Source organism: Carcharhinus amblyrhynchos, chromosome 19 (assembly GCF_965287045.1).
Source record: "Carcharhinus amblyrhynchos chromosome 19, sCarAmb.v2.hapA, whole genome shotgun sequence".
Classification (NCBI taxonomy): Eukaryota; Metazoa; Chordata; class Chondrichthyes; order Carcharhiniformes; family Carcharhinidae; genus Carcharhinus; species Carcharhinus amblyrhynchos.
Genome location: NC_137342.1, coordinates 38,859,696 through 38,884,012, shown reverse-complemented (window position 1 = coordinate 38,884,012; position 24,317 = coordinate 38,859,696). Strand labels below are relative to the sequence as shown.

The 24,317-nt window shown below is 42.6% G+C and overlaps 1 protein-coding gene across 1 annotated transcript in view; it reads left to right on the top strand.

Annotated features, from left to right (window-relative positions):
* The window catches only part of col7a1l (collagen type VII alpha 1-like), a 131,978-nt gene that overhangs the window by 29,804 nt on the left and 77,857 nt on the right, over positions 1-24,317 (top strand). Inside the window, exons 5-13 of the mRNA XM_080207870.1 lie at positions 4,277-4,447; positions 7,518-7,681; positions 9,325-9,454; positions 11,880-11,996; positions 14,613-14,768; positions 16,701-16,817; positions 19,282-19,428; positions 20,767-20,886; positions 22,818-22,976. Coding sequence (XP_080063996.1) covers positions 4,277-4,447; positions 7,518-7,681; positions 9,325-9,454; positions 11,880-11,996; positions 14,613-14,768; positions 16,701-16,817; positions 19,282-19,428; positions 20,767-20,886; positions 22,818-22,976 — 1,281 coding nt within the window. The remainder of the gene's footprint in view (positions 1-4,276; positions 4,448-7,517; positions 7,682-9,324; positions 9,455-11,879; positions 11,997-14,612; positions 14,769-16,700; positions 16,818-19,281; positions 19,429-20,766; positions 20,887-22,817; positions 22,977-24,317) is intronic.

Sequence of the window (24,317 nt, the reverse complement as noted above, 5' to 3'; positions counted from 1 at the left end):
TGTGAGACAGCAGTGTTAATCACTATGCCACCATGCTGTCATCTATCTCAACCTCTTCCTGTGGATAATGATATGCTCCAACAACACCATGCAAATAAATTTCACCAAGCCATGTTCACCCCACTCTCTAAGTGACGAGTGTAAATTGTTGAATCCTTGTTACTGACTTCCCAACCCCAGGGAAAGCCATTCTCTGTTACCTCATTGAAACATTTTGTAATTTCAAATAGCCTCAATGAAACCTTCTCTTAACCTTTGATTCTCCAGTGGAATGCAGTCTATTCTTTATTAACTCAAAGACATTTCACTGAAGAGAAAATGAAATTAAGCAGTAATGTGAATCACGCAATTCAAATAAAACAGCCATTGCTTGAGAAAAAAAACACATGAATTATAATTTGGATAAGATTAGAGCTAGACCAGGGAGGGATGAAAGGAAACATTTCTTTGCACAAAGGGTAGTAGGAATTTGGATTCTCTCCCCAGTCAATAAACTGAAATATTTGTTTTGGGTAAGGGTTATTAAATTGAGGCAGGTAGATGGAAATGAAGATACACATCATCCATGATCTAATTGGGATCAGATACAACAGGCTAAAGGGGCTGAATGGCCTATTCTCACTCCTCTGAATTAAGACAAAATAAAGAATAGTCCCAGTACCTCTGCTCATAATTACAATCCTTCATTCCGAGTGTCATTCTGGGGAATCCACGTTGTATATTCCTGCAAATTTTATTGTGCTTTCTGTAGTTAAGTGCACTAACTGCATCCAAAACTGCAAGTGTGGTTTAAACATTGCCTCCATGGAACAAATTTATCATTATCTCCTTATTCTTGTATTCTGTATCACAGTTTGTGAAACTTAAAATACGATTAGCCTGATTTTTTTGTAAAACATAGCTTTAACAAGCTGGTGTTCATACTTCCAAGGCATATTTTATGTGTTAGGATGCATTTTGCGATGACATATTTACAGCACAGCCAAATATTGTGATGTTAGTTGGTTCATTCTGATACAGATTACTGCACCAGGTCACGTGCTTTCAACCTGTGACAGAGAGAATTTGCCTACTTTTCTCAGGGGTGACACTGTGCGGAATGGATGCAGTTGTTCTGAGCCTCTTTGTTGCTGAAAGCCAAATGCTGTGTTATTAATGGTTTGTGTTAATATCTTCATTGCAGTTTAATTGCACTCATTTTCCTGAAGCCTCCCGTGTGTTGTTTGCTGCATTTGCTTAAAAGCCTTGTCATTGCCAGCGAATTGAGTGTTGCTAGGACTCTTGCCGCCATCTGGTGGTGAGTCTAAACATGTTGTTAAACTGGTTAGGAACTTGACTTGCAAAATTAGGAGGGAAAAGAGAAGTGCTTTCATTTCTATTGTCTTTCACAACCTCAGCACTCACCAAAGCATTTTACAGCTAATGAAGTACTATTGGTAGTGTGTTCAATGCTGTAATGCAAGGAATTTGGCAGTTAAACTTGGGCACAGGAAGATATCACAATCTGAAATGATTTGATTTGATTTATTATTGTTGCACATATTAGTATGCAATGAAAAGTTTTGTTTCTTGAGTGTTATACAAAGCATACTGTTCATAGAGAAGTAAAGGAGAGAATGCAGAATATAGTGTTACAGTCAAAGCTAGGGTGTGAAGAAAGACCAAATTAATGCGAGGTAGGTCCATTCAAAAGTCTGATGGCAGCAGGGAAGAAGCTGTTCTTAAGTCGGTTGGTACATGACCTCAGACTTTTATATCTTTTTCCTGATGGAAGAAAGTGGACAATCAGTTTTGGTGATGTTGGTTGAGGAACATCTATTTATCTAGGACAGTAGGGAGAACACTGGCAGCGCTGAGTTGTCAGTGGAAATTGCACGCTCAACTCTCTGCAGTGGTGTTTGAGTTTGAAAATGGGACTGATTCTGTGACCCAAAAGGGGAGGACTGGTGGAGGCAAAATAAAAAGGCCTGCAGCTTCTGAGAAGAGTTGTGAGTTCCCTAAGAATATTTTCCCAGTGTCCAATTTTATTGAGACAGTTGTGTTGTCTACCCCTCACCCCCACCCCCACCTCATCCCCCCCACCCCACGTAAGAAATTTTCTGTTCTAGTCTCTTGGCTGTAAACAGATTGAGATGAGGCAATCAGATAGATTATTGTTTCAGAAACAGGTGGTGTTGCAATGTCATCATCACAAAGGGAATTACTTTTAATCTATGATTGCTGTTAATTATCTTCTTTTCTTTATCTCCTCTCCTCGAGGAGTTTGCTTCAACCGATGTTTGATGTCTGTCACTACCTCAGAAAAAAAGGAACAATATTCTGCAATACACTCAGCGGACCAAGAATTCAGCAACGCATGGAGGGATAGCGAGTTAACATTTCACGTTGTCGACCTATTGTCAAAATTGGAAAGCTTGTAGATGAATAGTTTTCAACCAGCTCAAGGCCAGGGAAAAGGGGAGGTGGGGGGGGGAACAGGCAATGAACCAAAGGAAACTTTTGTTCAGACTTCATTATTGGGGATTTTCAAGCTACTTGATTGTGGATACAACACTAACAAGCTTTACAATTTACAGGGAGGCACAGTGATTAGCACTGCTGCCTCAGAGCACCAGGGACCCGAGTTCAATTCCCAGCTTGGGTTATTGTCTGAGTGGAGTCTGCATGTTCTCCCCACGTCTGCATGGGTTTTCTCCCAAAAGGCATGTTGGTTAGGAGCATTGGTGTGTTGTTAAATTCTCCTTCATTTAACTGAACATTTGCTGGAGTATGGTGACTCAGGCATTTTCACAGTAACTTCACAGCAGTGTCAACGTAAGCTTACTTGTGACACTAATAAATAAACTTTAAATCCTCCTTTTTTACTTAGAGAGTAGTTGGTGCCTGGAACTTGTTGCTGGCAGGAGGGGTGGTAGTGGAAGCGATTTTTAGTGGTAGAGATAGCGGTCGTGACTTTTAAGGGGCATCTTGATAAATACATGAATAGGATGGGAATAGAAGGATATTGTCCCTGGAAAGTTCAGTCGGGCAGCATGGTAGGTGGAAGCTTAGAGGCCGAAGGGCCTATTCCTGTGCTGTAATTTTCTTTGTTCTTTGTTCCTCCAAGCTTATTTCCTTTCACCCCATCAGCTTATCCATCTGCGTGTTATCTTTTTCCCTCGTGTGCTTATCTAGCTTTTCTTTATCTATGCTATTTGCCTCAACTATTCTCTGTGATTGCTAGTTCCATATTTTACAGGCTCTCTGGATAAAGAATCCAAATTTAATTTCACATACTCATGTTCCCAGTTCTGGTTTTAACTGCAAGTGGCTTGATCTTACCTCGTTTCAATACTCATACACTTCCCAGCAGAATTAACTAGACGGAATGTGAGACTCCTGATCTTCATGGCTTAGTTAAGTCCTACAACACGTCCCTTGATTATTTTCTAAATCAGTTGCCTTGGCTTGGCTTGAACCAGGATATTACAATGAAACGAAATTGTGCCACATTTATTCCATCGTCCAGCAACACTTTGCATTCATGACCCTACCTACAAAAAGTAATTAAGATCAAAACATTTTGTGTTTTCAAGAAGAAATTAGATTTAGCTCTTGAGATTAAAAGGATCAAGGGATATGGGGGGAGGCGGGATCAGGATTTTGAATTTGAAGATCAGCCAAGATCATAATGAATGGTGAGGTAGGCTCGAAGGGTTGAATGGCCTACTCTTGCTTCTGTTTTCCATGTTGTATGTTTCTAACCATGTCTCTGCCTTCGTATAAAATAAAAATTCAGGCATTGCACTATATCAGGAAGCTGGACTGCTGTGGAATCTTGATTCAAGTCAAGCGCAACAGATGGGTTGAAAGTGACTCTTGTTAGCTGTAAGGATTTGGAAAATGAGTGTCCAGGGAAATATCTCAATCTATTTTTCAGTGGGCATGGACAGCACATAATAGCTCCTAATGTGGCACTAATGGACAATCTCACTCAGACAGGCCCAGGGTAGCTGTTGTGTTTTGGAAGGGCATGTTCTTCGAAGGTTAGAGACAAGGCAGCTTCCTAGGCCAGTGTTTAGGATGCTTTGCTCTGCTCTCACCACAGTGTGCCTGACCTGGAATGCTGGCACTGAGGGCTTCAAATGCAAACTGTTCCATTCCCTGGATTTAAAGCATTTTAGCTAGCTGATGCCAATAACCACAAAATAACATACAACAGGCATTAAGGCTCATGGATTAAGACTTAAATGAATGTGTCTTCATAATGTATTTCTTGTCCTTACTTTTCTTTAAGGAATTAAAAGTGCAGATAAAAATGAACTGAAGAGAATTGCCTCTGATCCATTTGAAGAGCATTATTTATTCGTGGAGGAGTTTCATCTACTCAACACCATTTTGGCCAAACTTTCAAGAAGGCTTTGTTTTACAGCTTCAGAACCTCCTCGGCCAATGAGACCTGCACCATGTAAGTAACTGTGAACGGTGGGAATGCTTGTCAAAGCAGAGCAGTACAGCACAGCTCCAGGAAATGCCTGGCCCCAGACTGCAGAATTAAATCCTGGATCCCGGGGGAGAAGACTTGCTGGGCCCAGATGAATTGGATTCGGACATTTCATTCCAGTTCTGAGTGAGTGTGGACTTGCGCTGCCAGACTACTCCCTTAAGGGCCAGTGTTTCCTCTCTCAGTGACTGGAGGGAGAGGAACTGGCATTTCCCAAATCGTGGAAATTGTGTTTGGCATCCTACTCAGACGTAGGACTCCAATTTGCATAATTAAACCGCTTATGGGCAGGCCTCCATTGGACTGCCTGAATGATGATTCAACATCAACTTGCATTTATAAAGCGTCGATAAACACAGTAAAGCTTCTGCAGAGATGATTCTCAGGAGTGCAACTGTGAGAAACGCAGCTCACAGTCAAACAATTTAGTCAAGTCAAGTTCTGAAGGAGCAAGATATTTTATTTAATGTTCTTGCAAGACCGGGTGTCCAATAAAATAGGCACACCTTACATCGATTTGCAGCACATTTTATACTTTTTTACAAGCATTGTAATGGCTTTGCAATGTGTTGTTCTCCCCTATTTGGTGGTCCCTGTCCCATCTATGTGTTGTCATTCCCCTATTGGCTCGAGATTCCCCCTATTCCCCAAGTTTCCATCCCCTCTACTCCCCATCTAACAATGTCTCCTGTTATCACAACAGTGCATTAGTAAACTCATCCGTCTTATCTAACACTGTTACATGTCCAGTTCAGATTGGCGATAATCAATCCTTTGCCAACTTAATCATTGCTGTCCCGACTATCTCAGTGACCTTTTTCCCCCTTTTATGCTTAGTTGTAGAAACAACACATCTTGTATACCATTTGCTTTTTATAACTTGGACCCACACATCTAGTGTTATTCCTACACCACAGGCAGTCTTTTTATTGTCCCTGACTATTGCTGTGTTAGCAGCAGCGAATTTTATGCCCTATGTGACTAAAATCACAGTTGTTTCCATAATGTGGCTTATCAATGTGCCTGACTATATCCAGTCTACCTAACTTTAGGCTATTTTTCTATGGTGTACAGATATATGTGTTAACAGCATCTTTACCTGTTGCTCACACAACTGAACAAAATTTGACACCAAGCTATGAAAAGCGATAACAGGTAGCTGAAAGGAACAGATTATCATAGAATCCCTGCAATGCAGGAGGAGGCCATTCAGCCCATCGAGCCGCACAGACAACAATCCCACACAGGTCCTATCCCTGTAACCCCACATATTTATCCTACTAATCCCCCTGACACTAAGGGGCAATTTAGCATGGCTAACCTGCCCATCTTTCAGCTGTGGAAGAAAACCCAAAGGAAATCCATGCAGACATGGGGAGAACATTCAAACTCCATACAGACAATCAACTTTTTTTAATTCATACATGGGACGTGGGCTTTGCTGGCTGGCCAACATTTATTGTCCATTCCTAGTTGCCTTTGGAGGGCAGTTGAGAGTCAACCACATTGCTGTGGCTCTGGAGTCACATGTAGGCTAGACTAGGTAAGGATGGCAGATTTCCTTCCCTAAAGGACATTAGAGAACCAGATAGGGTTTTCCAGCAATTGACAATGGTTTCATGGTCATCAGTAGATTCTTAATTCCAGATATCTTTTATTGAATTCAAATTCCAGTGGGTGATTGATGCAGGGATTTTGTCTGGTAAAGTTGCAGTGATATTGAGCTGTGGCGGGATTTGAACCCGGGTCCCCAGAACATAAATTGAGTTTCTGGATTAGTAGTCTAGCGAAAACAACACTATGCCATTGCCTCCTTTTGGCTGGAATTGAACCTGGGTCCCTGGTGCTGTGAGGCAGCAGTGCTAACCACTGTGCCACCATGCTGCCCAAAGAGCCAGAGTAAGGGAGGTGAGGGAGACTGAAGGTCTGTGCAGCTGAAGGCACAGATGCCAATGAGAGAGCAATGCAGATAAAGGATGTGCAAGAGGTTAGGATTGGAGGAATAGAGGGACATTGGAGGATTGCAAGGCTGGAAATTTAATTTGATCTGATTTATTATAGTCTCATATATTGGGATACAGTGAATATGTGGATAAGGAGGAGCAACAGAATGGAAAGATTTGGAGACAAGGATGAGAATTTTAAAATTGAAGTGGTCCTGGATGGGGAACACACATTTATACTCCAGAAAGCGCCTTGGTGAAGGATGTTACTGGAACCAAACTTTACTTGGTTTTGCATTTATTTACAGAGTGAAAAACTACAAGCATGCACTGAATTTAACCAGCCCACAGTTTCAATACATGTCTCTTTAAAAGTGTTTGAATAAAACTGCATCTAATGCCAATCACCTGAATACAATTAAGCACAACTGATACACAATTAGCAACCAGTGTCACTGAGCTAAAACAAGGGGTGGTGTGGCCTTGATGCAAGTTTGGAGGCAGGTAGTTGAGCTTTGGATGAGTTCAGGTTTATGGAGAGCCAGAAGAGAACTGGAATATTCAAGCTTGGAGCTAACACAGGAACAGTTGAGCTGAGGCAGGATGGAGCCAGGCAACGTTACAGAGGTAGAGAGATGGCCATGGTGATGAAGACAAAGGGTGTACAAGGTCTCCACCAGACTTTCCATTATCGGACACCCAGGGAAGCAGGTTCAGCCGGGAATTAAAAGTCTTTCCTGAAAACTCTAGCTCACCATCCTGTACGCTACATTCTGTAATGGGCTGCCTTCCTTGGCACAGAATCTCCCAGTTGTCAGCAGCTGAAGAACAATTATGTTTTGCAAAGCGTTGGATTGTCTTGCTAATTATCCTTATAAACTGCAATTCCCCTGCTAATCAGACATTCATCCAGACCTTCCTAAAGGTGTTAATCAGAATGCTGGGAAATGAAAGGAAATTTGAAATAAATATCACCTCTCAGGGGAGCTCATAAGTAAATAGGACAGAGGCAGAGCAGCATTATGGTAATGAATGCTCTCACTGCCGTGTGATAGATAAATCTAATCCTTTCTGTCCCTTCTTCTCACCAGTGGCAGAGAAAATCATTGGCCCCCGGGACTTGGTGATAAGTGAATTGAGTTACAGCTCAATGAGACTGTCCTGGACTCCAGCTACAGGAGACGTGATGAGCTACAGAGTTGTCATCAGCCCATATTCATCTGCCGGACGGCTGGTACCAGGGGCAGAGAGGCAGGTGGGTGATGCTGGTTCCACCCAGCTTCTTCATTTAACAGTCACTGACTCAGGGAGGATGGGGCAGAAGAGGGGAATCAAAAGCAGCTGAATCATCGGTAGGAGCGAAGGCAGCAAGTAGCACTCAGTCAGGTGTTTTGTTTCATAATTTCTAACCCATACTGTGAATGGTAATGTTATAAGTAATGATGCCCCATTTGTTTAACTTAACATCGCTGTGAAGCAGCTGGGACATTTTTCTGCATTAATAGCCTTCAATAAATGAATGTTGCTTTTGTGGGAATGCTATCACAAAGAACACACTTTAAAAACACTCTGAAATTCTCCCTGAAGCATGGCAGCATTGACATTAATGACTGGAATGAGCTTGCTACCAATCCATCAAATTGATGACAAGTTGATACTTGGACCCCACTATTCACAATGTATATTAATGACTTAGATGAGGGAAAGTCTCCAGATTTGCAGATGACACAAAGTTGGATGGGAGGGTGAGCTGTGGAGAGGGTGCAGAGATGCTTCAGTGTGATTCGGACAAGATAAGTGAGTGGGCAAATGCATGGCAGATGCAGTATAATGTGGATAAATGTGAGGTTGTCTATTTTTGTAGCAAAAATAGGAAGGCAGATTATTATCTGAATGGCTATAAATTGAGAGGGGAATGTGCAATGAGACCTGAGTGTCCTTATACACCAGTTGCTGAAGATAAGCATGCAGATGCAGCAGGGGTAAAAAAGGCAAACGGCATGCTGGCCTTCATAGTAGAAGGATTTGAAATATATCAGTGATGTCTTGCTGCAATTATGCAGGGCCTTGGTGAGGCCACAGCTGGAATATTGTGTACAATTTTAGTCTCCTTTTCCGAGGAAAGATGTTCTTGTGATAGAGGGAGTTCAGAGGTTTACCAGACTGATTCCTGGATGATGGTACTCATGTATGAAGAAGGTCGAGTCAGTTAGGATTATATTCACTGGAGTTGAGAAGAATGAGGGGGGGAGCTCATATAAACTTGTAACGTTCTAACAGGACAAGGTGCAGGAAGGATATTCCCAATGGTGGGGATGTCCAGAACCAGGGATCGTAGTCTAAGGATAAGGGGTGAACCTTTTAGGACTGAGATGGACATAATTTCTTCTCCCAGAAAGTGATAAGCCTGTGAATTCATTTATACAGAAAGCAGGGAGGCCAAAACATTGTATGTTTTCAAGAAGGAGTTAAATATAGCTCTTGGGGCTAAGTGGATCAAAGGATATTGGGGGGAAGGTGGGATCAGGCTTTTGAGTTTGATGATGAGCCATGATCATAATGATGGTGTAGCAGGCTGATAGGGCCAAATGGCCTCATCCAGCACCTATTTACTATGTTTCTATGTTTATATCCTCATTGGAATCTCACGCTGTTGAAATTAAATATCACTTCATCATCTGCTCGTCCTTTCTTGAGATCGCTAGAGGAAGAATCTTCCTCAAGTCTGCTGAGTTTATAAATCCAAGTTCGGAGTCATCCAATCTTTTCCTAATGTTGTTCCCGGCTTCTGTTATATTCCTTTCAGCGTGAATCTTGATCCCATCATCTGAAATAGTAAACACCAATGTGCTGTATATGATGTAGTGATGGAGTTTTCTCCTCTGTTTTTGATGGCAGATTGTTATAGATGGTGATGAGCATGCGATAATTGTGACAAACCTGAAACCCAGCACCGAGTATTCCTTCAGTGTGGTCGCCGTGTATGCAGATGAGATTGGGGACCTCACCACTGCCAGCGGGAAAACAAGTAAGAATAGGTGTCTAAAAATGATGAAAGCTAGGAGGAGATAAAAATAAACTTTTCCCTCTGGTGGGAGAATCCAGCACAACAGCATATCATCTTTTCAACCTGGGCTCAGATGGTGGTAGTCTTGCCTCTGAGTAACAAAAGGATTTTTAAAGTTTATTTATCAGTGTCACAAATAGGCTTACATTAACACTGCAATGAAGTTAACGTGAAAATCCTCTAGTCACCACATTCTGGCGCCTGTTTGGGTACACCAAGGAAAAATTTAGCGTGACCAATGCACTTAACCAGCATTTCTTTCACTCTGTGGGAGGAAACCAAAGCACCCAGAGGAAACCCACGCAGATACAGGGAGAATGTGCAGATTCTGCCCCAACAGTGACCCAAGCCGGGAACCGAACTCGGGTCCGTGGTGCTGTGAGGCAGCAGTGCTAATCACTTTACAACTATGCTGCCCCAAGGGTTCAGGTCCCACACCAGGGCTTGAGCAGTGCTATGCTGCTGTCTTCCTGATGAAAAACTAAATCAAGTTCCCGGCTGCCAGCAAGAGAGTTATCCCCCCTTTGGCCTCAGTCAATTTCCAATTATCTGGACATTGTAACCTTGCTGTTTGTAGGAGCTTGCTGTGCAAAAAAAAAATTGCTTGTTTCCTTCATTAAAATCGTGAGTATACTTCGAAAAGTACATAATTGATTGTGAAGTGCTTTGAGGTATCTGTGCTTATGAAAGGTGCTACATAAATGCAAGTCTCTTCTGTTTTCTTTTTAAAATTAGAGGCTGGCCGTTCAGGAGTGAAATCAGGAAGCGCAATAGAGTAACAATGGACAGCGATGTCAGATCACAGAATCCATAAGGTGCAGAAGGAGGCCATCGAACCTTGCCAGAGATCCTTGGGTACCAGCAACCTTTAACACACCTAACCCTAACCCTTAATACAAACAGCACTGGACACCATGTATCCAATGCAAGGTCTTTAATTACTTGTGCACAAGGAGAACTCTCTGCCCTCCATCGAAATGGCTGGAGTAGCTCTGATGTTAGAGAAACAACTCGTCAGTTATAGTCAATTACAGCAAATCAGGAACAAGCGTTTTGTTCACATCCTTCATTGACATACATATTTGCCAATTAAATCTTGGTTTTCCGCCCTTTCTCGTTCGATGAAAAATTGACTTCTGCTAATCCTTCATTTGCATAGCATGTTCCTATATCATAGAATCATAGAATTCCTACATTACAGAGTACGTCATTTGGCCCATCAAGCCTGTACTGACCACAATCCCAGGCCCTGTTTTTTGTAATCCCTCATACACTGACACCAGGGTTAATTTAGCATGGCCATTCAACCTAACCAGCGCATCTTTGGAGTGTGAGAGGAAACCCTTGCAGACGTGGGGGGGGGAATGTGCAATCTCCACACAGACAGAAAGAAACCCATGGCCAGAATTGAACCTGGGCCTTTGGCACTGTGAGGCAGCAGTGCTAACCAATGTGCCACCGTGCCGCCCCAAAAATACCACAAACCTGAGTGATATCTCGCCTTTGGTATTTGTTATGGAAAAAATCTGACCTTGTTCACCCTCTGATGAAGGTTAAAAAGCAGAATGATATGAGGCCTATGCAAAATAAGGTTAGTCTGAAAGCAGACAGGCTCCTTGAAGATCTGCAACTGATAAACATGTTACAGGGACAGCATGATTTTTTTTAAATAGGAGTACTTTAACTCCAACCTGCACCAGCAACAATCCCACCCAGGCCTTATCTCCGTAACCCCATGTATATACTCTGCTAGTCCTCCTGACACTAAGGGGCAATTTAGCACAGCCAATCTACCTAACCTGCACATCTTTGGAGTGTGGAAAGAAACCCAGAGCACCTGGAGAAAACTCACGCAGATGTGGGGAGAGTATGCAAACTTCACATGGACACCTGGCTCGGGTCACTGTGTTTGTGGAGTTTGCACATTCTCCTCATGTCTGCGTAGGTTTCCTCTGTGTACTCCGATTTCCTCCCACAGTCCAAAGATGTGCGGGTTAGGTTGATTGGCCATGCTAAGAAATTGCCCCTTAGTGTCTAGGAATGCATAGGTTAGAGGGATTAGTGGGTATAATATGTAGGGATATGTAGTGCCTGGGTGGGATTGTGTTTGCAGACTCGACGGACTGAATGGCCTCTTTCTGCACTGTCGGGTTCTATGATTCTATGACAGTCACCCAAGGCTGGAACTGAACCCAGGACTCTGGTGCTGTGAGGCAACAGCACTAACCACTGTGCTCCCATGCCATCCTGTCTTGTTACTCTATATGTGTTGACTAAGTGTGGGTAATGAAGTAACATCATTGTAGAGTAACTGTTGACATTGCAGCCACAGTCTTTGGATAGTTACACGCTGGTACTTTGATCTTTTCTTTCTGATATAATGCAGGTGCCCTGCCTCGTGTGACTAACTTCCGTGTGATAGAACGAGCGTTGTTTAGTCTGAAGGTGGCCTGGACTCTTCCTCTGGAGCCCTTGGCAGGTTACAAGATCTACATACCGAGAAGTAAGTTTTAGGAAAGATCTGTGACTTAACCCTGAGGGCAAGAGCCAGGTTCTGTAATCGAAAAACAAGAAACAGTTATGTGGTTTGTCTTTTAGCTGCAACTTAAAAAAGAAATACAGATGTTGACTTTCTGTTTAACAACGGAGGCACCATTAGAATTCTTTATTAAAACTCAAACTGTGGCAACAAATACTAATACTATTGTAGGAATAACAGATGTGTTGAGTATAGGGCTAACGGGAAGACTTTGAATAGTGTGGAGGAGCAGAGGGATCTAGGTGTATGTGTACATAGATCCCTGAAAGTTGGGAATCAAGTAGATAAGGTTGTTAAGAAGGCATACAGTGTCTGGCGTTTATTGGTAGGGGGATTGAATTTGGGAGTCGTAGCGTTATGTTGCAACTGTACACAACTCTGGTGCGGCCGCACTTGGAGTATTGTGTGCAGTTCTGGTCCCCACATTACAGGAAGGATGTGGAGGCTTTGGAGAGGGTGCAGAGGAGGTTTACCAGGATGTTGCCTGGTATGGAGGGGAGATCCTATGAGGAGAGGCTGAGGGATTTGGGGTTGTTTTCGCTGGAAAGAAGGCGGCTAAGAGGGGATCTTATTGAAACATATAAGATGATTAGAGGTTTAGATAGGGTGGATAGTGATAGCCTTTTTCCTCTGATGGAAAAATCTAGCACGAGGGGGCATGGCTTTAAACTAAGGGGGGGTAGTTGTAGGACAGATGTCAGGGGTAGGTTCTTTACCCAGAGGGTGGTGAGGGATTGGAATGCCCTGCCTGCTGCAGTTGTAAATGCGCCTAGTTTGGGGGCGTTTAAGAGGTCTGTGGATAGGTTTATGGACGAAAAGGGATTGGTTTAGGTTAGTGGGTCATTGTTTTTTTTTAACTGGTCGGCGCAACATCGTGGGCCGAATGGCCTGTTCTGCACTGTAATGTTCTATGTTCTATGTTCTATTACCTTCCTTTTGGTCAATCTAATTTACTGATGTCCGAGTAATACCAACCAATGTCATCACTGTCCGTTGTTTAAATAAGAATTTTGAAGGAAGGAGAATTAAAAGGAAGGTTATTGCAGCCGACTGATTATTTGTCACTGTTTTATTAAAAATGGTCTGGCTGACAAATCTATGGCCTTTCAGTGGCATTATGGCTGGAGGGAGGTTTTGGACTGGATCAGTCCAGCAATCTGCCAGAATAGACAGCTTTGCAAATGTCACTGCGGTGCTGCTCCATTGGCTGCCCAGCAAAGCCCTGCTTCAGCTGGTGTGTTAACGGTGCCCCGTCCAATTGGGAAATCATAGTGTGTCAGTTTAAATAACAAGCATCAGTGGCAATTTGATGGTGCACGCCGTCATAGCTGAATGTCATCCCTGTGCTGGGATCTATAAACATACACACAAATACATGCATGCATGCACAAAAACATACACATGCACACATATGCACCATGTGCACATAATAAGAACATAATAAGAACATAAGAAGTAGGAGCAGGAGTAGGCCATCTAGCCCTTCGAGCCTGCCCCGCCATTCAATGAGATCATGGCTGATCTGAAGTGGCTCAGTTCCACTTTCCCGCTTTCTCCCCATAACCCTTAATTCCCTTGCTTACCAAAAACCTATCTACCCGTGTCTTAAATATATTTAGCGAGGTAGCCTCCACCACTTCAATGGGCAGAGAATTCCAGAGATTCACCACCCTTTGAGTGAAGAAGTTCCTCCTCAACTCCGTTCTAAACTGCCCCCCCCTTATCTTGAGGCTGTGCCCTCTAGTCCTGCTGTCCTTTCTGAGCAGGAGGAATCTCTCTACCTCTACCCTATCCACCCCTTTCATTATCTTATATGTCTCTATAAGATCCCCCCTCATCCTTCAAAACTCCAACGAGGACAGACCCAGTCTATTTAGTCTCTCTTCATAGTCTAACCCCCTCATCTCCGGTGTGCACACACACAAATAAACATGCACATGCACTTGCACACATGTGTTCACACAAACACACAGTGAAACGCATACATGCACATGTGCACACATTCGTACTCTCACACAAACATGCACTTGCACACATGCATATACACAAACACACGCACTGAAACACATACATGCACACGTGCACGCACTCTTACACACACAGAAACATGCACTTGCACACACACACACATGCATATGCACCATCACACACACACACACTGAAACATGTACACGCACATGAGCACACACACATGCACACACAAACTCAGATACAAACACACACACATTGAAACATGCACATGCACACTTACATGCATACAGAAACACACACTCGTACACACAGAAACATGCACATAATTGAAGGCAGCACAGATCGGGTCTGCCTTATATGAATGTGTGAGGACCATGTTAGCACTTACCATCTGTGTATTTAGAGACCTGGGTGATCTACATTTTCACAATATTTTCAATAAAGTGTCAATCTTTTCAGTGACAAAGTAATGAGGTCACAGTGTCAGTGAGTATTTGTTAACAACACAGAGTTTAGTCCCTTCACCAGAGTGATAGCGATCCTTGAAGATATGAAGTATAAATGGGGCTCTCAGCAGCTTTCCTGCACTAAAACCACTTTGCCCTTCAGTCAACAGACCTGGACTGGCCTATCAGCAGAATATCAAAGGAGATGTCTCGTCTCACCTAATAGACAATCTGCAGGAGGACAAGGAATACACCATCAGCATCTATGCTGTGTATCCTGAGGGCCCCAGTGACCCCGTGTCGACCACCGGCAAAACACGTAAAGCGAATCGTTAATATTTACTGTGCAGAGGAGCAGTGAAATGTAAATGACTTGCCTCCTGTGTTGAATGCAGCACCATCATAATTAAACTTAAGCAGTCCAAAATTACTCAGATTAGACACACAGTTTGATAAACAATATAAACTTAGTTCTGAAATGCCACAGCTGAATGTCATGACTTGCAAAACATTTGGTATTTCCTTTAGGGAGATGTAAATGGTAATTATTTAATCAAATTAAATAGAATTGGTTTCCCACCGATTAATACACCACCAACGTAAAGTTTGAAGAACTTTCCAATCAGATAGGATAAGGGATCAGAGGTGATACTGAATCTTTTTACCATTTTTTTAGAATATTTGCACTTGGATTGTCTTCCCTTCATATCTCACTTCAAATTTAGTTCTTCAAGTATTCTAGTAAAAGCATCTTATTCATCTTGTAGCATCACAGATTCCTTAAAAATTGTCCTTCAGTTTCTCTGCTGTATCTATTGACACCACCATACCCATTAACCCAAGCTGGCAAGCTCCAGCATCACAATATCTACTGCCTTCCATTCAATGATGGATCATTTCTGTCCCCATAAAATCCAATTTACTCCCCAGTCCAATATTTATCCAGATCTCTTTCCTGAAGGGATTACTTGCATAGGGTAAATTCTGGGGCCGGCACTCATCTTGGAGAGCATTGTGTAAGAAAATAAATCATTTTCAGAGATAAATACAGATGAGGGGCTGATAGTTGTAAAGTTTATTTATTAGTCACAAGTAGGCTTACATTAAGACTGCAGTGGAGTTACTGTGAAAATCCCCTAGTTGCCACACTGCGGCGCTGTTTCGGGTAAACTGAGAGAAAATTTACCATGGCCAATTCACCTAACCTTTTGGAGGGAGGAAATCGGAGCACCTGGAGGAAACCCACGCAGACATAGGGAGAGTGTGCAAACTCCATACCGAAGTGACCAAGCCAAGAATCAAACCCAGGTCCCTATCACTGTGAGGCAGCAGTGCTAACCACGGTGCCACAGTGCCATTCCTAGTTGGTCCAACTTGCAGAATGGTGTTCATCGCAGCATCTAACTGCTTTTAGATTGGATCCAGAGTCTGGCCTTTCACCCCACCTGACCTGGAATACCAAAGATTATAATATGGAATGTAATTTGATACAAACACTTTTGGTTCATTTGTTACTCGTGTCACAAGGCACAGTCGCAATCCCAATTCTCTACGCCTGGTGCTGCTGCTTTTCATCAGCTTAAGGTTCCAGCGTTTACAAAACCAGTTATTTAAATCGGGATATAAAGAAAGAAGCTTGCATTAATATATCACCTTTCACGTTGTCCCAAAGTCCTTCATCACCAATTAAGCACGATTAAAATTGCAGTTGTCATGTAGGAAAAATGGCAACCAATTCACACGCTGCAAACTCCCATGCATAGCTATGTATTAATGACCGGATAGTGATGTTGCCTGAGGGATAAGTATGACTGTGAAACAAAGGAAAACCAGTTAGCTTTTTGAGTGATACTATGGGATCTTTTATGCCACTTGAAAGGGTAATGTTTCATCTGAAAAGCAGTACCTCTGACAGTCCCGTACTCCCTCAGTACTGGACTGAGATGTTAACATAGATTACATGCTCAAGTGTCTAGGATGGGACTTGAACCCACAGCCTCAGAAGCAAGAATAATTGCTGACATTATCTGAAAGAACCCAAATGCTAAAGTGCACAATAATCACTCTTTAATAATGGATAGTTTCTCTATAGTTCAGTGTCTACAATGGGCAAGTAGGACATTCATTGTCAGTGACTGAATGTAAATGGAACACAGCCACCATGCTGACACAGGATGGTTTATAGAAAGTGCTTGCGTGTTTGTATTAGGGTAGGAGTTTGAGTTTAAGACAATCTTTTTGTTTTATGTAGTGAAACTTATGGCGGTAGAGGAATTAATCTTGGAGAATGCCATGACAGATACCGTGCAGGCAAAGTGGCTTCCAGTGAAAGGCGCAACTGGCTACAGACTTACCTGGGGATCTTCAGGTACTGTTCCTTTAAATGTGTATGCTCGGTCATAATAATTATTGTATTACATCAGTGGTTGGTGAGTGTAAATCCAGTGTGGACCTGAACTACCCACATCCCTATAGTCCCAAGTTTAGTCATTGGTGAACAGCTATCAGTTAACTGATGTAAGCTGGGATAACAACTTTTGTGTTAAAGTGCTTTACAGTACCTATTACAGCTTTTAAAGTTTATTTGTTAGTGTCACAAGTAGGCTTACATTAACATTGCAAAGAAGTTACTGTGAAAATCTCCTAGTCGCCACACTCCGGCGCCTGTTCAGGTACACTGATGGAGAATTCAGCATGGCCAATGCACCTAAACAGCATGTCTTTCGGACCGTGGGAGGAAACCCATGCAGACACAGGGAGACCATGCAGACTCCGCACAGACAGTGACCCAAGCCGGGAATTGAACCCGGGTTGCTAGGACTATGAGGCAGCTGAGCCAACCACCAAGCCACCATGCAGCCCCAGGACAACCCTCCTGTTCTGAAAACATATTCTTTGTATAAATACTGTTGGACATTTCATTTACAAGTTTCATCCTTGCCGTGTGGGATCTCCTTTTCGCCATCCAATTCAGGATATTAGTAACAAAAACAGAAAATCTCAGCAGGTCTGGCAGCAACTGTGGAGAGAGAAACAGAGTTAATGTTTCAAGTTCAATATGACCCTCTGTCAGTATCTGGGAGGGACTCTGTGTTTCTTTGGATTGATTTGATTTGTTGCAATTAAGGCAGCAACTTGAGAGAGGCCAGGGAGCTCTTTCCAGAAAGATTCCTTGCAGAGTAATTACTCTGTCAATGGACAGAGCACTTACCTTCTGTTCAATGAGCGTTTCTGAGCATTTCTTAGAACTGTGGGTACTGATCTATCCAGGACATTTCATTCAATATTTTCTTGATTGGAATGGGTTGCCCATTTAAGACTGGAAGTGAAGAGGAATTTCTTCTCTCAAAGAGTAGTGAATCTGTGGAATGTTCTAACCACAGAGACCTGTGGAGGTGGGATTGTTAAGCATGTTCAAGGCTGAGATAGACACATTTTTAATCAGTAAGACAATAAAGGATTATGGGGATAAATCAGGAAAGTCGAGTTGAGGATCATCATATCAGATCAGCCATGTTCTCATTGAATGGTAGAGTAGGCTTGATAGACCGAATCGCCTACTTCTGCTATTATGTCTTATTATAGTCTTAAATAGCACCTCATGCATAACAAATCTTGGGGAAAATTTTGATTTTTTTTGTGCAGTAGTGTAAAACATGCAATAGAGAATTGCTAGTCCATTTCTATTTCCATTGAAGCCACCCCATTCCTAAATTTATCATAAAATATAAACATAGAATCCTTATAATGAAGAAGGAGGCCATTTGGCCCATTGAACTTGCACTGACAACAGTCCCACCCAGGCCCTATCCTCGTAACTCCACGTATTTACGCTGCTAGTCTCCCTGACACGAAAGGTCAATTTAACATGGCCAATCAACCTAACCCATACATCCTTGGACTGTGGGAGGAAACTGGAGCACCTGGAGGAAACCTACGCAGACACGGGTAGAATGTGCGAAGTCCACACAGATAGTGACCCAAGGCTGGAATAGAATCTGGGACTTTGGCACTATGAGGCATTATTTCTGGGTTACATGGCATTACCAAAGTTAACTCCATAACCCTGGGGACCCGGGTTCAAATCCTGCCATAGCAGATGAGGGCATTTGAATTCAGTACAAGTGTCTGGAATTGAGAATCTATTGCTGACCATGAAACCATTGTTGATTGTCAGAAAAGCCCATCGGGTTCACCAATGTCCTTTCGGGAAGAAAATCTGCCATCCTTACCTGGTCAGACCTACATGTGACTCCAGACACACAGCAGTGTGGTTGACTCTGAATTTCTCTCTGAAGTGACCTGGCAAGCCACTCAGGTACAAGGGCAACTTGGGAGAGGCAACAAATACAGGCTAGCCAGTGACGCCCATGTCCCACAAATGAATAAAAAAAATTGCTTACCAGTTTTAATTTAATTCTGTAGAACATGAAAACAAATACTCGTCAATATAAAACCAGTAGGGCCCAAAAAATAGGAATTATTTTTGAAAGACTAACAATCCTGATTTGCAACAACAATTGTATTAAGAAATCCACTGTCATTATTCTGATTAATTTGGTCAGTAGACAAGTTCTGTAATGACTTTAGACAGTGTGGTGACGTTCCTCCTTGGCTGTGAAAAATTCAAAGTTTAGGGGTAAAGGAAAGGACAAAATAATAAAGTTGCTTTTGTTAACAGTGTCAATAGATTGTTCCGCGGACATGTTTTGTGCAGACAATAATGTTTACTGACATGGTGAAAGGAAACAAATTCTATACAAAGTCTTTAAAGCTATTGAATGTTAAGCTTTAGTCTGATCATCGTTGCTGCTGTATTTTCTTATCGACAGAGGGAGACTTGCAGAATGTCAATCTGGGTGATTCTTACCAGTTCTATATGATCCAAGGTCTACAGGCTGGGTCTGAATACACTGTAACTGTCAACCCAATCTTTGGTGATATCGAAGGCCCAGTAGTTTCTGGGAAGATTAAGACTTGTAAGTACTTTTTGCACTAAATCTTCTGTCAGCACACAATGAAATTGTAGTTTTGCGCATTGTGCTTATCCCTGTGCTTGTTGGCCTACAGTTGACTCCCTATTCCAGCAGTGCCACAATTTAAAGATTTACATCTTTGCTTTCAAATTCCTTCATGGCTTCACCTCGGCCTTCCTTGTCTCTGTCATCTCCCTCTGAGGTCCCTGTGCACCTCCAGTTCAAGCCTCTTACACATTCCCAGTCTTAATTGACCCCACACTCAGCTGCCTGGGCCCTAATCTCTGGAATTCTCTCCCAAAACTTCTCTATCTCTCTCCTTTCAGACTCTTCTTAAAATTAATCTTTCACCGAATAGCCCTGTGACCAGTTGTCATGTTGGTTGATATTCACTCTTGTGGAGTTCATTGGTACATTTTGCTATGTTAAAGCTGCTATATCAGTGCTATATAACAACAAAGAATCCACAGCAGAATGTGTCCAAAGTGCATGTGGCAATCTTGTGTGGGCATGTTTGCAAGCTTTCATTGGAAAAAGTTCTTAGATGGAGGATCAGGTTTTCCAGTGGCCAAACGTGGTCTAGTTGGCAAGTGATGCACTGAACTGGCCTTTTGAACTGGTCATTAGGAATAGCAACAGCTTCCTCACAGTTTTTCCAAGATCAGGAGCTCTGTAATATGAAGAATCCCAGTCACAGTGCCAGTATCCAATCTCTTGGGCAATGGAGATATATTTTCCAAGAAGAATTCAGAATGGATCCTGTTCTTGGAGTCTGTGTAAGTGAAAATTAAAAGATACATAGACCAGAGAAATCACTTCCCCGCCCCCAATCACAGACCAAGCCCATTACCAGGTGAAGGTAGAGAAAAGTGTTGGAATTTTGTTGTGTGCCAGGCTGTAGAATTAAACAAGAAAAACGTGCTGATCTTACATACAACTGTACAATGTTGACAGCTACACACCACTTCTAAATGATCTTGAACCAGATGTTAGGAGATTCTCGTGTGACACTGACTTTTTTATCTTGGAGGCTGGATTTTATTGAAAACTGTTTCATATTCTGGAGCATTCAGGGCATGCAAATGTATTGAAGTATGATCCCACCACATGGTGATGTAATTTTTTTACATGTCACTGACTTTATCACAGCAGCTCAACCCGCCACCACTGGGAAATAGAAATTTTGCATCCTGTCTAGTTAAAGTCATCCCATACGTGACATTTCCTGTACTTGTGGAATCCATAAAATCCCTCCTGCCTCCTCCACAAGGTATTAACTGATGAATAAGTAAGAACTATGTCTTTTACTTTTTTGTCTTATTGGCTTCTGTATTTTTTCAGTGGCGACAAGTTCTGTCCACACTCTGCGAGCATCATCCATTACTACAAACAGTGCTGTCATCACCTGGAATGCTGTCACCGGTGCTACTGGATATAGATTGGCATGGGGCCCTACACCAGGTACTGGATACATTGCTGTGAATTGAGCCATGGAAAGCATTGATTTTAATTGTGTTATTGGCTTGATTTGAGAACAGCAAGTTTGTTAGCTTTGTTTTAATTGTGGAGATGCACCACTCTTTCCTTACTTGTGTCCTCTCGGTAGTTCCCCATATCACCCATAGGATTGGACAGATGCCTATTCCTAGGTACTGGACTCAGCCAGGTGAGCTCTTGACTTGGTTGAGGCTCTTGACTTGGTTGAGGCTCTTGACTTGGTTGAGGCTCTTGACTTGGTTGAGGCTCTTGACTTGGTTGAGGCTCTTGACTTGGTTGAGGCTCTTGACTTGGTTGAGGCTCTTGACTTGGTTGAGGCTCTTGACTTGGTTGAGGCTCTTGACTTGGTTGAGGCTCTTAAAATTATGAATGAATTGGACAATTAGATAAATGTTGAGGGAATGTTTTCAATTGTTGGAGAATCCTAAACTAAGGGCTGCAAATGCAAAATAGTGACCAATAAATCAAACGGGGAAATATAGAGAAATTCCTTTTCTCTAAGTGTTTAGAAAATGGGCAATTTCTACCACAAGAAGAGGTTTAGGCAAATAGTGTAGATACTTTCGAAAAAGAAACAAGATGAACATTGGTGAGAAAGGAAATAGAAATGTGCGCTGAATGGTTAAGATGAGATAATTGAAGAGGAAACATGCGGAGAATGAACACCAGCACAGACTAGTTGGGTCGAATGGCCTGTCTCCATGCTCCGTATTCCATGTAGTTCCATATGCCAGTGTTTCCCAGACTGGGTTCTGCAGGATTCCTCCAGGGATTCTGTAGTAGGTCTTGCCATTTCAATTTTTTTGAAAAGCTGCCCTTCCAGCTTGACCAATTGAAGACAGTTGTTTCACTTGGTTTATTGATAGGTTGACTAGTGGGCCTTTCAGTAGCCAATAAAGTGACATAATTGCCTTCAAGGCACAAGTCAACCTATCAACAACCAATGAACTGAGAAATTAGCCTTAGATTGGACAAGCTGGCAATACTTATTTAAGCTCTCAGGCAAATGAGCTGGGGTTGCGGGGGCTTGAGTGAAGGAGTAGGGGTTGAGTATAGGAAGGGGGCTGAGTGAAGGAGTGGGGATCTGAGAGGGAGTGGGGGCCTGAGAGAAGCCAGAGCCATGAAGCCCAAGAGAGCCTAACCGGGGCTGAAGCATGTGATAACCCCCTGAGGAATCACTGATTGACTTCCTTATAGGATCTGTTGAATACGAGCTCCCTGATGATTAGCAATTAACTAACCTGGTGGAGCTTGTATACTGAGCCCTGTATAAAGCAGGCCCCTGACTGAGTCCGCTATTGCTTGGCCCAGTTAGGACCTGTAGTGTTCACCATAGGCTTGTTGTTTTTGCTTTTTTTTTTGAACAATAAAGCGCTGTTCCGCTACACCTGACTCCTGGAGTTATTATAGCACAAGAACTGTAGACATTCAAGGAGAGGGTCAGCACCTTGAGGCTGACATGGTGGCACAGTGGTTAACACTGTCGCCTCACAGCGCCAGGGACCCGGGTTTGATTCCCAGCTTGGGTCACTGTCTGTGTGGAGTTTGTACATTCTCCCTGTATCTGAGTGTGTTTCCTCCGGGTGTTCCGGTTTCCTCCCACAGTCTGAACAATGTGCTGGATAGGTGCATTGGCCATGCTAAATTCCCCATCCGTGTACCCGAACAAGTGCCAGCGTGTGGCAATTAGGGGATTTTCACAGTAACTTCATTGCAGTGTTAATGTAAGCCTAATAAATAAACTTCACAGGGCAATTAGGGATGGGCAATAGCTGAAACTTTTCCAAGATGTTCTGAGAACAGGTGAAATTAAAATTCAATTGAGCCCCAAGGTCTTATTTTGTTAATGTTCAATAGGCGATGTTTGCTTTAACACTTTGTTTCCTTGTTACCAGAGTTCACTGGGAGAGACCGACCCCGGCAAGTAGCTGTGAACAGCAGCACAACATCACATCAACTCAAACATCTGGCTTCCAATACAGAATACGTCTTATCACTTTATGTCGTCTTCAATTCTGTTGTTGGCCCTGGGATAACAACAACTGTGAAGACAAGTGAGTGACACCGACGACACTTTCTAACTGCTTTACAGGTTAACATGGAATGGGGAGATCCTTCCAGGTGCCATGAAGATAATATCCTTCTGAGAAAGATGTTATAGATGTTATTGGGAACACTTTCCTATGAAAGTCTTGGATGACTTCCAGGTCAGATAAAGGTCAGTGTAGGAAGTTAATTCGATGTATTCCATCCATCAGTGTCTCTCAACTCCAATCTCAAACATCAGAATGGCATTATTTATTTCTCACATTGTCAACCTCCTAGAATCATAATGCAAAATAGAAGGCCATTCATGCCATCGTACTTATGTTGGCTCTTTGAACTTTGGTCCCACTCCTAGCTGGTTTCCTCTGTGGGATAAGTAAGAATTGCTTAGTTCCCTCTTTCGAGACCACCCAAACTCTGAAAAGATGGAGTATATGTCCATAATGGATAAATAAAGATGCAACTTTATTTAGCACACCAGATGTGTTAAATTGAAAAGAGTAAGCTTTGCATCCATTCTTGCTATTGCATTATGAAAATGTATATTCTTACATTGTGGTAGCCTATTTTTAAACAATGTTTCTATTTTCTTCCTCCCCCCCTCAATCTTCATGGGCCATGTGGGAGTGAAGAATCCAACCTGTTCTAGATCATTATGAATTTGGTCACTGGGCTTTATATTTGTTATGATTTCTCTCGCTTTCTCTGTAGAAGCTCCCAATCTTTACCACTCCACTGCACTCTAGCTGAGATACGTGCTTGTTGAGGATCATGTTACAATTCTGAACTCTGCATATTCTAGAGCTTTGCTTCATTCACCTTCAGAAGCTTTTCGCAGAATATCAAAAGCATGGAGTGGTCCATAGTTCAACGTATGGACTGTGGAAGGATGGGTTTGATGGGCCAAAGGATGGGTCAAGAATGAATTTGATGGAGCCAGATTACTTCACTTTGTTTCAGAATTTCCTTACTTAGACTCACGTGCAGACACAATCAGTGCAACCCATCAGAATATTGGAAGCAAATAGGCTGTTCATCTGATACATCGGAGAAAGGTTAAGATGGTGGGTCATTCATCCGTATATTGGAGAGAGATTGTGGTACACCATAGACCCAATACCTTGGTCAGATACTTAAGTACTCAGTTAAGCCTTTAAGCAGCTCACCTTGGCATCCAGAAGCCCCTGTGGGTATGTCCAAACTCTATTCATGTACAGCGGGCCCAACTCCTATTAGTACCTGCCACAAAATGAAAATCCCATTTTTGTGCCTAGCTGGGAGATCTCCTGACTTCCGCTGGAGAGAGGTTGGAATGCCCTGGAGATAAATCCAGAAATCAGGAGAATCTA